The sequence below is a fragment of the Sebastes fasciatus genome, chromosome 20 (genome assembly GCF_043250625.1).
Source record: "Sebastes fasciatus isolate fSebFas1 chromosome 20, fSebFas1.pri, whole genome shotgun sequence".
In the NCBI taxonomy this organism is placed as follows: domain Eukaryota; kingdom Metazoa; phylum Chordata; class Actinopteri; order Perciformes; family Sebastidae; genus Sebastes; species Sebastes fasciatus.
The window spans coordinates 22,677,726-22,694,768 of record NC_133814.1 but is presented as its reverse complement, the minus strand read 5'-3'; the positions used below and the strand labels follow the sequence as shown (position 1 = coordinate 22,694,768).

The 17,043-nt window shown below is 39.1% G+C and overlaps 2 protein-coding genes across 2 annotated transcripts; both read right to left on the bottom strand.

The window, feature by feature from the left end:
* Positions 1 to 2,885: 2,885 nt before the first annotated feature.
* On the bottom strand, positions 2,886 to 8,537 carry nat9 (N-acetyltransferase 9). The gene is made up of 6 exons (XM_074619328.1): positions 8,363 to 8,537; positions 7,531 to 7,640; positions 6,503 to 6,643; positions 6,304 to 6,363; positions 5,400 to 5,494; positions 2,886 to 5,105 (listed from the first exon to the last, which is right to left on the bottom strand). Exons 1-6 carry the CDS (start codon positions 8,437 to 8,439, stop codon positions 4,956 to 4,958), a joined length of 633 nt encoding a protein of 210 aa, XP_074475429.1. The 5' UTR covers positions 8,440 to 8,537; the 3' UTR covers positions 2,886 to 4,955.
* A 1,802-nt stretch (positions 8,538 to 10,339) lies between these two features.
* On the bottom strand, positions 10,340 to 13,268 carry syt15 (synaptotagmin XV). The gene is made up of 7 exons (XM_074620070.1): positions 12,964 to 13,268; positions 12,695 to 12,890; positions 12,405 to 12,556; positions 11,712 to 12,274; positions 10,970 to 11,078; positions 10,675 to 10,857; positions 10,340 to 10,584 (listed from the first exon to the last, which is right to left on the bottom strand). The coding sequence occupies exons 1-4, from the start codon at positions 12,968 to 12,970 to the stop codon at positions 11,961 to 11,963; spliced, it is 669 nt and encodes a 222-aa protein (XP_074476171.1). The 5' UTR covers positions 12,971 to 13,268; the 3' UTR covers positions 10,340 to 10,584; positions 10,675 to 10,857; positions 10,970 to 11,078; positions 11,712 to 11,960.
* Between the last annotated feature and the right edge of the window lie 3,775 nt (positions 13,269 to 17,043).

The window sequence follows — 17,043 nt, the reverse complement described above, 5'->3', positions numbered from 1 at the left end:
TGTTTGAACGTTGTGTCTGTTTTTATAACAGAGGAAGAATGGTGGTGAATACACCTTGTCATGCACACATATCATAGTATAGTATGTTGTAAAAAATGTCAGCATACTGCAGCATGCTGTGAGAAAATGTCAGTCTTTTATGATTTTTTATGACAATTTTTGTGGTATTTCTTTATGACATGGTATACCGTGACATGTTTTATACTATATTATGTTTTTATGATATTATATACTCCCTGTACACCAACAGTTGCACCTCCAGTCACCAGTCCGATCGATGGTTGTGGATTTCTGGACCTGATCCAATCACCCCGTGTGACGCCCCAGTAGACACTGTGGAGTCGTTCTGCTTCCTGAGCTCCATGATCGACCAGGACGTCAAGTGAGAGCTGAACAACCACTGAGAAGGTGATTGGCCGTTGCAATATGCCATACTACACAGACATACTATACTGTACTCTGGTATTTTTTTGTGACTTGTTTTTGACATGCTATACTATGATATTTTTAATGTTTTATGACATACTACATATACAGTATATTTTGTGACATTTTTTGGACACACTATACTATGACATTTTTTGTTAAGTTTTATGACCTAATATACTATATTTTTTATGAAATTTTTGGGACATAATATACTATGTCATTTTTAATGATGTTTTATGACATACTATATATTTTGTGAAATTTTTTGGACATACTATACTATAACTTTTTTATGACATACTATACTATGGCATTTTTAATTGCGTTTTATGACCTAATACACTATCTTTTTTGTGAACATTTTTGGACATACTATACTATGACTTTTTTATGACATACTGTAACAGGACTTTTTTTTTTACTATTACTTTTTTTTTTACTATGATTATTTATTTTTGTGCCATTTTTATGACCTATTATACCGTGACATTTTTCTGTTTTTTATTGGCATACTATACAATGACGTATAGTGGCACATTTTTCTATGACTTTTTATAGAATAATATACTATGCCATTTTTATTACTTTTTTACGGCATAATATACTATATTTTTTGTGGAATAGTTTTGGACATACTACAATATGACTTTTTCATGATTTCTGTCATGACACATTGGTGTACTATGACATTTTTGTGACATTTCTTATGACGTACTATGACATTTTTTTCTGACATCTTTATGACATACAATACTATGATATTTTTAGGATTTTTATTGGTGTATTAATTTTTTTGATTTTTTATGGCATAATGTACTATGACATTTTTTATGATACACCATACTATAAAATATATATATATATATATTTTTTTTTTAGTATGTCAGAAAAGTCATAGTATAGTATGTGAATTAAGTCAAAGTATATTATGTCAAAAAAGTGTTTAAAGTCCGTCGAAAAAAGGTCATTGCACAGTATGTAAAAAAAAAAATCATAAAAGTCATAGTATGTGGATTTTTTTTTTTTAAAGTAATAATATAGTATATGGGAAAAAAGTTAAAAAAAATCAAATAGTATGTAAAAAAAAAATCATGGCATAGTATGTCGAAAAAAGTCATAAAAAAAAGTCAAATTATAGTATGCCATAAGAAACGTCACAAAAATGTCTAGTATATCATAAAAATGTTATTAAAAATGCTGAGCAGAGGTTTTTTCCAGCCCTGAGTATCATCTGCAGTCTCCCTCTAAAGCCTCATATTATAGCACAGTGAATCATCAACGCTACTAATTCACTCGTCTGGATTTTCAAAACTACATGCTCCAAATAAATATCTCTCTCTCTCTTGATGTCAAAAACATTGAATTGACTTGACTGGAACAAGAGGAAATAGATAAATTAGAATTATATGCTTCCATTTCACATTTGGGGTCATTTTGTGGTGCGAGATGAAAGCTGTTCGATAAAACTCCTGCAGTTTTTCCGGTTTTGAACGTCAAAATTATGAGAAACGGAGCAGACTAATGCAGCAATTAGAGGAGGAAACTGAAACAAATATGTTTGTCGTAATGTAAGAGATGTTTTTCACTTCGATTAGGCCTCAGTCGTTACCGGTTGTGCACCAGAAAATGGAAACGCTACGCTTTCCTACATCATTTATTCTGCACTTAAATTATAAGTACCCTGTTAATTTGTGCACAAAAAACAGACATACTTTAAATTAAATGGTTATAGTTCTCCAAGCCTTTTGAATAAAGTCGTGATCCTGGTCTCTTCTGAAAGGTAACGGTTTGAAGTTTACTACCAAATAGTCAGAATTAGCCTAAATTGTATTAAACCAAATGTAAAGAGGTACTAACTTGACCTTCAGCTATACATACTTTTAATCTTACAGTTCAGTTTTATATGCAACGGTGCTACAAAACAAGCGCCTGTGGTCACTGTTGTATCAGGATCTTTAAACGGTTTCCACAAACTAAATCATAAACCATTTTGTGTTTTCAATTGATGAGAATTCAATTGGATGCACAAGTCAAATATAATTTACCACTTCCACTAGAAACATGAAAAAAACACCAGACATTTCTATCCTTAATCTTTTATTTCTCTCTCTCAGCTACAAATGCTTTAGAGAAAAGCAGTTTAGTCTGGATACTTTAAAAACTGCAGGCCATTAAAACTGTTGGGTGTTTGTGGGCTTTTAGTGTGGTAGTGCACAAGAGGAAGTGGAAGAAGAAGAAGTGTGTGTGCTTTTCAAATTAAAAGAAATAGTTAAACTAGCAGGTATTTACTTTGTTTAGGGGAGTTAGATGAGAAGATCGATATCACTCTTAACAACCCGCCAGCACCTTTAAATCTCCTTAATTAACACGTTATATCTTGTTTCTTTAATGTGTACAGTGCTGGAAGACGCATTCAGAAATAGTGGCAACACAAAAACAGAAACATACTCCACAAGTAGAAGTTTTACAGTGAGAATTTTTACTCAATTAAAAGTAAACAAGTATAAGCAGTAAAATGTGCTGCTATATACAAAGAAAAAAGTGCTGATTAACAAGAAGAGCAGAGTTTCATGTCCGGAGGAATGAAAGAGACAGAAACTGGAAAGAGGAAAAGGAAGAAAAGAAGTAAGAAAGAAAGACAAGACACTGGTCGCGTTCGAAATTGCACACTAACATGCTATTTAATACGCTAAAACAGTATGAGATATTTTAGTATGTCTGAAACCTTAGTATGAAACAAATAGCACGTGACATTGCATACTATTTCACCAGAAATAGTACAGTTTGCAAACACTGGACACTACGGCCTCAAAAATATCCCACAATGCGAGGTGGTATTGACAACGTTGATAACAGACATTGACGAACGGCTCTGAAACGTCAATAACGCTTCAATTGAAGTAGAAGTAAAAAAGTACAATATTTCCCTCTGAAATGTAGCGTTGGAAAAGTAAAATCAGGGCAGTCAAAGTTAACGCGATAACGTGTTAACACAAATTCGTTTTAACGCAAGTTTTTAAGATAGAGTGACGATACTGACATATGAAACTAGACCTAAACCTAAAGGAATCCATCGATACCAACCATGTCATACTAGCTTGTCACGAAGGAGATTAAATAACGCTCCACACTTACGTTAAATTTTGGCGAGGAAAAACTGGCATGGCCATTTTCAAAGGGGTCCCTTGACCTCTGACCTCTGAATGTAAATGGGTTCTATGGGTACCCACGAGTCTCCCCTTTACAGACATGCCCACTTTATGATAATCACATGCAGTTTGGGGCAAGTCATAGTCAAGTCAGCACACTGACACACTGACAGCTGTTGTTGCCTGTTGTGCTGCAGTTTGCCATGTTATGATTTGAGCATATTGTTTTTATGCTAAATGCAGTACCTGTGAGGGTTTCTGGACAATATCGGTCATTGTTTTGTGTTGTTAATTGATTTCCAATAATAAATATATACATACATTTGCATACTACTACCACTCCCATGTTGATAATAATATTAAATACTTGACAAATCTCCATTTAAAGGGACTATTTGTAACTTTCAGAAATGCTTGTTAACAGCAACACCTGTGGCCGTGAAATCAACGAAAGTCAGCGTCGGGCTCGCGCTTGCTCGCTCTAAATATACCTGAACGAGCATCGCTCAAAACAGTGAGGCGACACACATCAGCTAAAAGCACAATATCACTCTATATTTCAGCTGCTTGGCAGTAATGTTAGCTGACCAGACGAAGGTCTCTACATGAACATGATTTAGATCTGATCCTAGTGTTGGCTTTTCCTGCCTAAGTGCAGGCTGAGGCAGCGGGGCTCTGCAGCGTGTCTCCCTGCTCTCTCCGCCCGCAGCCGGAGAGAGCAGAGGAGACACCGGCACCCGGTCGGTAACGAGAAGACAACGTAACTCTCTGCACAGCTCCGTCACTTCACAAGACACGGGAAAGCTCTGTTGGTCTGGAGGAGCTGCAGCATTTATTTCTGCACAAACGTCCCCTGTGCATTCACTAGATATTCTCAGAGCTAAACTAACTCTTCTGCAGTGTGGAGTGAGCGCGCGTTCACGTCTAGAGGTGGAGCGAGCTGATCGAGAATGGTGCGCGCTGTCTGAGTGAAGGCGAGCAGGCAGAGGAGGAGGGTACAGCGGCTACACGCAAATGCGCATGTGTCTTACAAAGTTACAAACAGTCCCTTTAAGGTACATTTTTAATAGATAAAAAAAATGTGATTAATCACGATTAAATATTTTAATCGATTGACAGTCCTAATATTAACGTAAAAAGTACAATAGTTCACTCTGAAATGTAGCAGTGGAAAAGTACAATACATCCCAAACTGTAAATGTTTACATAACCTGTAACAACCTGTAACCTCAAAGCTACTTGAGTAAATGAACCTCCCACCTCTGCAGGTGTGTAAATATCTAAAAAGGTTAAAGCACACACCAGTTTCCATCTCAGATTTTCCCTGCAGAATGATCTCCTTCACAGCTGGAAGTCTTCAGGATGCAGCTCAGCACGTCACTGCGAAACCAGTTCCTGTCTGTTGCTGCATGTGTGTCTGTAGTCTCTCTCCTTCATGTCGGCCGTGTCGTCCAGCAGCTTCGTCCGAACGGACTCGTCAACAGTCATCTCGAGGGTCACCTCTTTGAACACCTTACACACCGACACCTGCAACAGACACGAGGACGACGGTCAGTAAGCTTGCCGCGGTAGTCGGTTACACGGTGTTCAGGCACGCACTGATAACATTAATTTGATTACACCGTCGTTTTGCTTTTTTATAAAAATAAAACCCATCAGTTCATTATCGTGCATCAACACCGTGTTATCAATAGTCGGAAGACAGACGCTACAAACTAAAAGTGAATGTTTCTGCTCCATATGGAGTCTCAGCTCAGAGTAGCAAGAGTCAGATCATATTTTGAGGCCTTCACACACAATGACATCATGCGATCTTCTCACCTCCTTGAAGTGGAGTTTCTTGAACATGGCGATGCTGGCCTTGTTGTCCAGCCCAATCTTCGTTTCAAACTGTTTGACCCCGAGTTTGGTGACTCCTGGTGGAAGACAACATCACCAAAATTCATATTCATAATTTGCTTAATTTACTCCACAGTGCTGTCTGCAGTCTGAAGTGAAACATGCATGAAAGTTTAGTGACTTATAGGTCATTGCAGCAGCAGCACTTCTCTGCCATACGTGAATTAAAACCTCAAACTATGTCAAAGCCACTGTGTGTAGAATTTGTATGTGATTATAACATATTTTAAATTATTCCACAAAAGTTTTTGTTTGCTGAAAATTCATAACAATTCTGTTGGAAGTTGGTTTATGTGTTACTTCCTGTCACTGAACAGCAAAAGCAACATGGAAAAGAACAGGGATAAAAATAAATAAATGATATTATATTAATTTAATTTAATATAAAAAATAAAATATTAAAAGTATATCAAAATAATTTTTATGCAGAAATTATATATATATATATATATATATATATATAAAAAAAATAAAATATATATATATATATATATACAGAAATAAAACAAAAATAAATGTGAAAATAAATTAAAATTTTATAATTATTTTATATTTCCACATGTATTTATTTCTCTGAATGTATTTATTTACTTATTATTTTATTAATTCCTCTGATAGCTCCACATTTATCTTTTTTTAATGGCACTGTAATTCCATAATAATGAGCACAACACAAGAACTATTTGAATTGCTGAAAAATAGAAAAATTGCCAAAGTCTACACAGTGGCTTTAACTTCCTGTTAACCTGCAGTAAGTAACATGTTTACATGTTTAGTAAATTTCACTCGTTAACGAGCCTTCTGACAGATCGTATAAGCTGCTCACCGTAGCTCATCATCATGCGTGTCACCTCTTTCCCGATGCCCTTGCCTCTGTGACTGGGCTCTGTTCAAAACAAGAAGTATCAGGTGATGAAACATACGACTACTGTAGCGTTGAAATAGAGAGACAAATCCAAGGACATGGTTAACATGTAAAAACCAAAGCACAGGTTGATTGATAAGCCTTTCATGTTGGGCGTCACCTGCTATCATGACCTCCAGCTCAGCCAGGGACGGGTCTGAGGGGTCAGTCAGGAACAAGTTGACATCTCCCACCATGCACTGCTCATCTTCTACACTGCTGTCCGCCCATCGCTGCTTGTCCAAGATGATGAACGTGCACTCTTGAAAGACAGAATTAAAAAAATATATATTAATGAATTCTTTAAATAAAAGGTAGAAATATTTTCCTTGTGAATCTATTATTTATAATATATAATATGTATTTATCATATTATATTTATTATTTCCATATCATATCCAACAATTACAGGTTATTTACAAAAGCTATGAGCAAAAGAATAACAATAATACATGTTGACTGATCTGTAGCGATAACGTCGGCTCTTTAGACCAGTGAGTAAGTGACACATTTTATGGATATTTCATATTATATTCAATGCTTAACAATATCAGTCCAAAACAACTGATAAACTATATAATTAACGCAAATAGTGAACACAATAACTGCAGGAAGTTTGTGTAAAATTTAAAATTTGGATGACTTTTGAATCAGAGATGAGTTTTCCTGGTATTTTTTAGGGACTTTTAATACAATTCTCTGTATTTTTATTAATTTTTAACAATCATTCATAATTAATATGCTTCTTTTTCGACAAATTGAGTGTTTTTCTTCTCCCTGACGCTTGGCCATTGTTCTATTAGCTCTGTGGTTGTTTTAACTGCGTACTTTTCTAATGCAGGATGAAGCTGTTTAGCAGGGAAGACTGTGAATATAGCTTGTGTTCAGGTCTTCACCTTGTTTTATCTTAATTAAAAATATAAACAATTTAATTTAGTTTTCTTCACAGAAATGAATGAAATGCTGAGATATAGGCCAACTGTATATTTATTTAAAAGTTGTTTAAATCGAGAAGGCCTCACGACCCCCTGTGAAGCTTTGGCGACCCCTAGTGGTGGTTGGGACCCCAGGTTGGGAACTAGAGCATTTAAAAAGACAGAAAGTGTTATTTTTCTGTGTGCACATTGCAGGCAGAAGATGACCGCTTACTGTCATCATCTTCCCTCCAGCTCTTCTGCATCTCGTACTCCTGTTCCAGGGTCAGCGGCTCTGAGGCGGTCAGCAGCTGCAGCTCAGGAGACTTCATCCACTCGTGATACCTGAAACATAAAAGCATATAAAACAGAGACGGTGCTGAAGTTAGTTGTCAGACACGTTTACAAAACAATAAAGACACTAATCCAGTGGTGGAAGATGGACTCAGCTCTTTTACTTAAGCAAAAGTAGCAATACTACAATACAGTGTAAAAATACTCTGCTTCAAGTAAAAGCACAAAAGTATTAGCTTAAAGTATAAAATAAAATAAAAGTACTCATTATGCAGAATGGCTCATTTCAGAATAATATATATTACTGCGGGTGGCTGGGGCTAATTTTAAATACTTTACATACTACTGGGTAGCTTAACCTATAATTAAAAAAAATAATAAAAACATAAAATTAAAATTAATTAGTTGATTTATATTGTGTATTAATAATCTAAATCTGCAAAGAAACTAAAGCTGTAAAATAAATATAGTGGAGTAAAAAATACAATATTTACTTCCAAATTGTAGTGGAGTAGAAGTATAAAGTAGCATAGAACGCTAAATTAAATATAAATAATACAATATATAAAAATATAAATTAACTTCAGCCTCTTATAATAAAATGAACCATCAGAAACATATACTTAGAACTCAAATCAAAACAAAAAATCAGCCATATTTAAACCTGAAGGTAAAATAACAACACAAGGCATCAGCAGAGGACCATTAATGAAGGAGATGAGCAGATAGAAGGTGTATACAGGTATATAAAGGTGTATAAAGGTAACAGTTACCTGGGCACGTGCTCTGCATTGTAAGGAACCAACACGACTCTGGTTCCCTCCAATAAAGTGTTCTCATTGATCTTCATGATGTTAAAACCTGATTTAAACCAACGAGATGTGACTGAGAGCTTCAGCTGTTTAGCTCCACATGTTCACTCCTCTTTCACTTCCGGGTCAACACAGTGGTTCACACATGCGCAGACAGACATACAGGTGGAGGGCGCCCCCTGCTGGACAACATAGAGAACTGCTTCTCCTCATTAAATTATATTATTATAAAATAAATAATAGTAAATAAATAAATAATAATAAATTTATCATATTTAGATAAAGAAGCATTGAGATCTTTTACTCAAGTAGAAATAATAATACAATATAAAAATACTCCATTACAAGTAACAGTCCTGCATTCAAAATCTTACTCAATAAAAACTAAAGTATTAGTATTAAAATAAAAAGTAAAAGTACTCCTTATACTTATTTTATTCTTTTTAATTACATTTTTTTTTACTGGTGTATATTCTTTTCATTTTTTTTTGTATATAATATGTTTTTCTTGTATCTATACTGGCTTATTTTATACTAATATTAGGTTTGTTAAGTTTATTTGCACCGAGAATGTTATTATTGGGGAAGTTTGTGAATGTTTGTTCTGTTCAAAATGAACAAAAAAAAACAATTAATATAATATTGAAAGAAAAAAAAAAGTACTCCTTATATGCAAAATGACCCCACTCATATTACTGTAATATTATTACTGGTGCATTTATGTAAGTCACATTTTAATATTGTCAACTACTTTAACTACTTATTATACTGTTATGTAGTTTAATTTATAATTAAATATAAATAAATATAATAAATATATAAAATAAATATAAATACAAATATAATTAAAATCTATATTTTTATTTATTTATTAAAAATGAATAATATTTTTTAAACTGATCATGTGTTTTACATGTTAAATCTTGACCTGAAAACACAGCTGTCAGATAAATGTAGTGGAGTACAAAGTACAATATTTGACTGTGAAATGTAGTGGAGTAGAAGTATAACGTAGCATAAAATTGAAATACTCAAGTACATTTAAAAGTAAAATTGTACTTAGTACAGTACTTCAGAGTAAATGTACTAAGTTACATTCCACCGCTGCATATAGACACACACGCATAACGAAATTAAATAAAAGAACAAAATAAGCTGTAACCCTGTAGAGGCTATCAAATTAAAACCATGCTTTTACTGTCTGCATTTGTTTTCTTATAATCAATTTTATTTATTTTTCCCCACTGGCATTGCCAGTTTCTTACCCAATCTACTGTCTTATTTAATGCTATTTTAAACATATTTTTATTGACGCTTTGTTCACAAACAGAAAACTTTGATTTAGTTGGTGCTCAGTTTAAAAATGATAAACCCAAAGGATGTAATATAAAGGTATTTGTATAAGAAAGAGAAAAAGCTAGATCATCTCACCGTGTCAATTTATTCCGCCTACATTCCCTCTACATTTTTTACTCATATTTGTATGATACTGTGACATGTTACAAATATGTATAATGTAAATTATCTTCTAATTCCCAGCTGCAAGAAACTTAAATTGAGGTTGTTTGTACAAAAACATATATCAACTCTTCTCTAGATGAAGGGTATTAATTAGGACGCACAGCTACATTAAAGGTCGAGACGGTAGTTTTCTTCCCACATGTGATCATATATATTCTTTCTGTGATTAGGGAATAAGAAAGAAAGATATTCTGAGCTGGAGAAAGGTTCACGTATGATGAAGAATCAGGATCTAGATTAGAGGTGATGACTTTTAGATATAATGTGTTGTTAATGTTAATAGTGTGTGTGTGTGTGTGTGTGTGTGTGTGTGTGTGTGTGTGTGTGTGTTCGTGTGCGTGTGTGTGTGTGTGTGTGTGTGTGTTAAGGATTCAGAATAAAAAAAACAAAAAAAAAAAACAATAATTCAAGTTAATGTTATTATTGTTTGTAAAATCCCCAAATTGGGCTTTTGCAAATGATGATTTTATTATGTCAAACGCTGTGTATAAAAACATTGTGTGTGTGTGTGTGATGTGTGTGTTAAGTGGCCCTGCCCAGTCCGTGCCACAGTTCGACCGGCTCCTGTGGCGTGTTGACCATGTCCATCCAGTGCTGCAGCTGCGGGCCCCTGGCGTACATGAAGGGACCCAACACCAGCACTCCCAGCAGCGCCGGAGGCTCTGGGAGGGACAACAATAAAGATAAAGTTGAATACACAGTTTATGTTTATGCAGCAGGACATAAGATATATCACAAACATTAAGTTCTACCTGAGCGGATGTCGTTTGGCTGCAGCAGCTCAAATCTCAGACAGGCCTCGTCCAGGTGCTGCGAGCGCAGTTTAAAGGTCGTCCTGTGGTCGAAGTAGGGGTCGTTTCCACTTTTCACCACACAGCTGCGCTTCATCTTCACCACCTGAGTGTGTATCTGTAAGCTCACCTGGACACACACACCTGGGAAACACACAGAAAACCTTGTTACCAATATTTACAAGGCTACTCCTGTGAAGATGTCAGATGAACAGTGCTTACATGGACGCACACATCCACCTGAAACACCTCATACCTGCATCTGTGAGCAGCTGGAGGCCTCGAGCCCTCAGAACCGCCACAGAGAGGCGCTGCAGAGACGGACTGTAGCTGAGAGATATCTGCACATCACCCAGCTCTGAACACTATGGGCAGATTACAATGATTATGAGCTTTCATGACCAATTTAGTGCACATGCAGACGTCCTGTGTGTTTCTGTGTTTAACTGGACGAAGTATTCAGATCTTTTACTTCAGTAAAAGTACTAATACAACACCAAAAATACTCCACTACAAGTAAAAGTCCTGCATTCAAAACCTTACTTAAAGGAACAGTGTGTAACATTTCAGGGATCTATTAGTATGTTTTCATTAGTGTATAATCACCTGAAACTAAGAATCGTTGTGTTTTTTCGTTAGCTTAGAATGAGCCGTTTATATCTACATAGGGAGCGGGTCCTTTCCATGGAGCCATGTTTCTACCGTAGCCCAGAACGGACAAACCAAACACTGACTCTAGAGAGTTTCACGTGTTTATGTTACCTGAAGGCCACCGTAGTTCTCCGACCAGCTTGTGAAACTGCGGTAACGTGAGCTGCAGAGTGCAAAATCGTGGTACCGCCACCAAATCCTACACACTGTACCTTTAAGAAGGATTTTCTTAACACATAGAGGAACATTTCATTGTTCAGTTTATCGCAACCATTCAACGTCAACACATCTGGAGATACGTGGTTCTCACTGCACAGGAAGAAGATTGTTTTCTTAGTTCCTGGTACCTGTGTGTCGTCCTCTGTCTCCAGGTCCCTCCAGAGCACCCTGCCGGCCTGACCGAGCTCGCCCTCCAGAGGAAACAGCACCCTGCCCACCGCGTGGCGTTTGCCGTCCTGCTCCACACTCAGCACGCACACGCTCAGCGTGCTCTGAGGCACGCACACACCTGACACCTGTGGAGGGAAACATACAGGATAGTGTGTGAGATACGAACTGGTCTTTTGTCTCTGCAGGTTGCATCACTTTCTCCAGCTTTAAAACTTCAGTGTCCTCGCCTGGAAAACGAAACAGTCGTTGAACTCTGGGTCGGGCCCCGTGCCCCGGGCCTTGGCCTGGCGGGGCCGCCGGTCGTCGGGGAGAAGCCTCAGCTCCACCAGCGTGACGTTGCCGTGGAAACGTGGAGGGAGGTTGGCGAGGCGGAGCAAGGAGACCATGAGCTGCTCGCTGCTGTGCCGGTACTCCACAGAGAAGCAGAGGCGGGTGGCCATGCCGGGAGGAGGCGCCACCACCTCGTTCAGAGGAGGAACCGAGTAGAGACCGGCCAGAACCGTCCCCACCGGGTACCATCCTGATGGAGACAATAACAACAATATATACCAGTATTTTACTTGCAGTTAGGTTTCAAATGACTGAATTACACTTTAAAAACTCAACGGAACATCTAGACATGCAGTCAAATAAAGGCAGTGATGACCTACTCGTTACTGAGAGCGACCCACGATGGGCCAGTATGTCCCTCCGGGCCTCCATCTTCATCTCCTCCTCCTCTTCTTTCTCCTCCTCATTCTTCAGGTCACCGTGGTTTTGTGTCGTGAAGCGAGGAGGCAAAGTGAAAGGGATCTCACCGGGCCTTTCACACACAAACAGAGACAGGAAAATGTTATTAATTGTGGCTTCTGCAGCATTTTAAACATCAACTAAACTAAAGACTACAGGTCCTGTAATAAAAAGTGAGAGAAAATCATTATGGTCATGTTGTTTTACTAACGTGGCCCAGGAGCTCTGCGACACCAGGATCACCGGAGCAGAGCATGCTGGGATTGAAGGCACTGTGGAGAGTAGCTCCTTGTATTGACTCTGACTCTTCTTCCTCTTCATCCTCCTCCTCCACAGACAGGACACCATCAGACCGAGCAGCAGCAGGAGACCCACAGACAGACCGACAGCCAACAGCAACACCTGGTCTGAACAAACAAACACATCAACAAGGAAAATAAGTCAAAAAATGACGTCTAATGTTTGCAATTTACCGCTTACCTGCCATGATTATTTCTCAGTTTTAGCATTAATGTGAGAGTCTCTTGTTGTTGACCTGTTTAGCTGTGAGGTGTGTGTGAAGTGTGCACTGGATGTGACCCTGGGGAGCAGAGAGAGGACGACACAGCTGGATGATTCCCACCGTGTCACGTTGTTATCTGGAGGCACCAAAAGTTAGCATTAGATAATGCCTCATTTGTATATTTAAACATAACATTTCTGAAAACTTGTAAAACAAAAAATAATTGTCTTTTATTAATGCCTTGATCGATTTGTTAGTTTGTGTTATTGTGTGACTTTTTGGTTAGTTTGGATTCACCAAAGTCACACGATAATGCAAACTAACTAACAGATCGAGGCAGCAGTAGACCAGCATCTCCTGTGTTCTGCGAGGTAAAATTACAGTTTTTAGCGAAAACATAGATGATGGATACAACTGCTTCAGTTCCCTGTTTAAAAAGGCTGTCTGACGGCAACATAAAGCAGTGAAAATATTGTAAATATAGCGTACACTTAAACTGATATTGATTTTTTTTAGGTGACTAAAATACATTTTGCTGCTGGTCCCTGTCCACAGCAGTACATTGCTTTGCTCCCGTGCTGGTACTCCTGTCTGTTTCTCCAAACTGGAGGTGTACCGACCGTCATCTACTGTAGGTAATACACTGATTATGGATAAGTACCTCATACAACCCCACTTCAAAACACCCAAACTATCACTTTAAATTAGCTAAAAACAGTGATATAGTCTTGTAGTTTTTTTTTGTCTCTCACTTCGTTTAATTTTTAGCCACGCTGGCGCCACTGACCTTGGTCCAAACTGAAAATATCTGGACAACTATTTGAAGAATTGCCATTACATTTGGTACATATATCTATGGTACCAAGAGGATGAATCCTACCAACTTTGGTGATCCTCTGACTTTTCCTCTAGCGCCACCATGAGGTTAACATTTACTGAACTCTCTCACAAACTGTTGGATGGATTGCCATGAAATGTGACGCGTGTAACTAAATAATAAACATGTAATATGGCGGCTCTGACCACTGATCTGATCTTAACTCAGAATCAAAATGCTCATTAGCCACTCACCACACACACACAGAATCAGGCTGTTCAGAGATTGGCCGGTAGCTAATGAGATGACAGATAATCCTCAGAGCTAAAGGCAGAGCAATGGCCCGCTCTTCTCTTACACGCATATGTGCACATCACACACTCACAAAGAGAAATCCTCATTGTTACTCTGATGCCAACTTCACATGAGGTCCAGTTATGAGAGAAGAGACAGAGGAGAAGATCAGGTGTGTGTTTGAGGCTCGGAGGGCGGCTGGAAACAAGAGAGACTTTCTGAAGAAGTGAATGAGGCGAGGAAGGAGAGACGCCATTTAGTGCTACCTGTAGTGAGGCAGGACAGAGAGCAAAACAACGTGTGAACTTAAAGGTAAGATGTTATTTTTCTCTTTTATCAGACATGCAATGTATTTTTGTGCACATGGACAGTCATATCTGTGTGTTTATTCTTCCAATACAGACACATTTTAAAGGTAGTAGTGGTCGAAACACTACTAGGTCAGTTTGGGACGGAGGTGGATTTGACAGTTTGGTTAGTTTTAACATAAATATGGATGTTTAATCCACTAAATCAGGCAAAGTAGCAGTGATTTTCAGTAAGTGAGGGGCTGAATAACTGGTATAATCGTCTTTTTTAAAAGCATAACTACAAAGAGGAAATAAAATTAGGCACAACATGCTATTGGAAGATAAGAAATAACCAAGTTAATTGTAATCTCTTATAATCTCTATCATCTATTCCTGTTGTCTTCTGTCTCTTTGTCTCTCCTGTCAACTGGAGGCCAAATGCTCTCTTAAACTGTCTCGATTAATCTGCATTTTGTCTCAATAATCAATTAATCTGGATTGTGTAATCCCATTAAAGGCTAATCTGGGGAGTGCCAGTGAATGTGTGGGCGTCTGTGTGTGTACACTTGAACGTCTATCTTTGTGAGGACCAATTTGAGTTCTAGACCTTCGGAGTGACGATTCAGACTTGGTTTTTAAAATTCAGGTTAGGATTAGGTTTAGGAAAGGGTAAAGGTTAGGGATTTAGTTGTAATGGTTAAGTGGTTAGTTTGGATGTTTTGAAGTGGGGTTGTGTGAGGTAGAGGATGGTTGGCACGTCCCCAGTTTGGAGAAGCAGACAGGAGTTACCGCACGGAAGTAAAGCAATGTACTACTGTGGATGGGGGAAGCAGCAAAATATAGTTTAGACACCTAAAAGAAAGGCTCACCTAAACAAATCAATATCAGTTTATGTGTACGCTATATGTAGAATATTTTCCCGGTTTACCCTGCCATTTGACAGCCTTTTCCGATGAAGAACTGTATCCATCTACGCTCTTGCAAAAGCCACCAGACTCCATTGAAAAAAAACTGTAATTTTACCTCGCTGAACACTTGGGTTGCTGGTCTACCGCTGCCTCGATGGGTTAGTTTGTTTGTGTTATTGTGTGACTTTGGTGAATCCGTACTAACCAAAGTCACACAGTGACAAGCAAACGAACTGATCGAGGCAGCGGTAGACCAGCAACTCCTGTGTTCTTTGAAGTAAATTACTGTTTTTTTCAATGGAGTCTGGTGGCTTTGGCGAGAGCATAGATAACAGCTTCAGTTCCCCATCGAAAACCTAGACTGTGTAGCTGTCTGACGACAAGGTAAAGTGGTGAAAGTATTCTAAATATATCTTACTCTTAAACGGATATTGATTGTTTTTAGGTGAGCCTTCTATTAGGAGTCTAAAGTACATTTTGCTGCTACTCTGTTTCTCCAAACTGGAGGCGTGACGATCGCCATCTACTGTCGGAAATACACTAAAATTAAAAGGTGTTGATGTTGTGTTCACAACTTGTTTCCCTTAAGTGGCCAAAAAATATCTGTTATTGAAGGTTTACGGAGAAAAAGCTATTTAACACTCAAAGATATGTCTTTCTTTGCAGGTTGGTGCTGTTGCCATGGCGAGGCCCGGGCGCCCCGTGTCTGAGAGCTACCAGAAAGTCTATTATTCAGTCAGTCAGTCGGCCTCTTACTCCAGTGAAGCGAGGCTCGTGGCGCCGGAGGACGGCGATGACCAGGCGCCCATTTTCTCCCTCTCCAAGAGCTCCATGGATGTGGTCATGGCGACGGGGCCGCCGCACAAGCGGGACCCGGCCTGGACCCGCTTGAACCTGAGACGCAGCTCCAGCACCAACACGCACTCGGAGCAGAACTCGGTGACGCTGCAGCAGCTGCAACTGCCGCACATGTTGCAGCACTCCAACTCCACCACCAACAGCCACCAGTCGCCGCTCGCAGCCCAACACGTGGACGTGCACGACCGTCCCGCCCTCAGCGAGCGCTGGATCACCAACATGCATCGCTGGAGCGGGCAGAGCGGCAGCACGCACAGCCGCAGCAGCACTCCAGACACAGTTGTATGGAAAGGTGGGAATTCCCGCCCCTCGAGTCTCAACCAGGAAACCCCTTTCTCTCCCATGTCCATACCTCCTTCTCCACCAACCACACCCTCTCCCTTCATCTCTCCGCTGCAGACACCAACTTTACCACCTGGCGATCCTTTAACTTCTTCTACTTCAACGCTAACGTCGAGCATGCATCAGCTGGAAGACTTACTTGCATCCTCGACCCTACGCTCTCCACTACCGTCACCCCGGCAGCCTCACACCTCCTCACCCTTGCCGTCCAACTCCCCCGTTCTCCTCCAGCCCACCACCACAGAGGACGAGGGCTTCCTGGAAATTAACTCGCTTTCTTTTAGATTCCCATCGCCGATCCCGTCGTCCATTAGTTTAGCAGAAGGAGGTGCGTCGTCAGATCCTGGATGCCTCGTCGATGACGTGACAGAAGAGCTGCAGAGTCCTGGAGGCACACAGTTATCGGAGGGTGGAGGTGTGAGAAGTGAAAGGTTAAGCTACCTGAAGCCTAATTCTCCCGCAGATGGAGAATCAGGAAGAGGAGCCTCAGTTCGCCATCTTGAGCTGCCATGGCAGCCGGCCCAAAGTGGTCCGAAAGGCCGAGGTTGG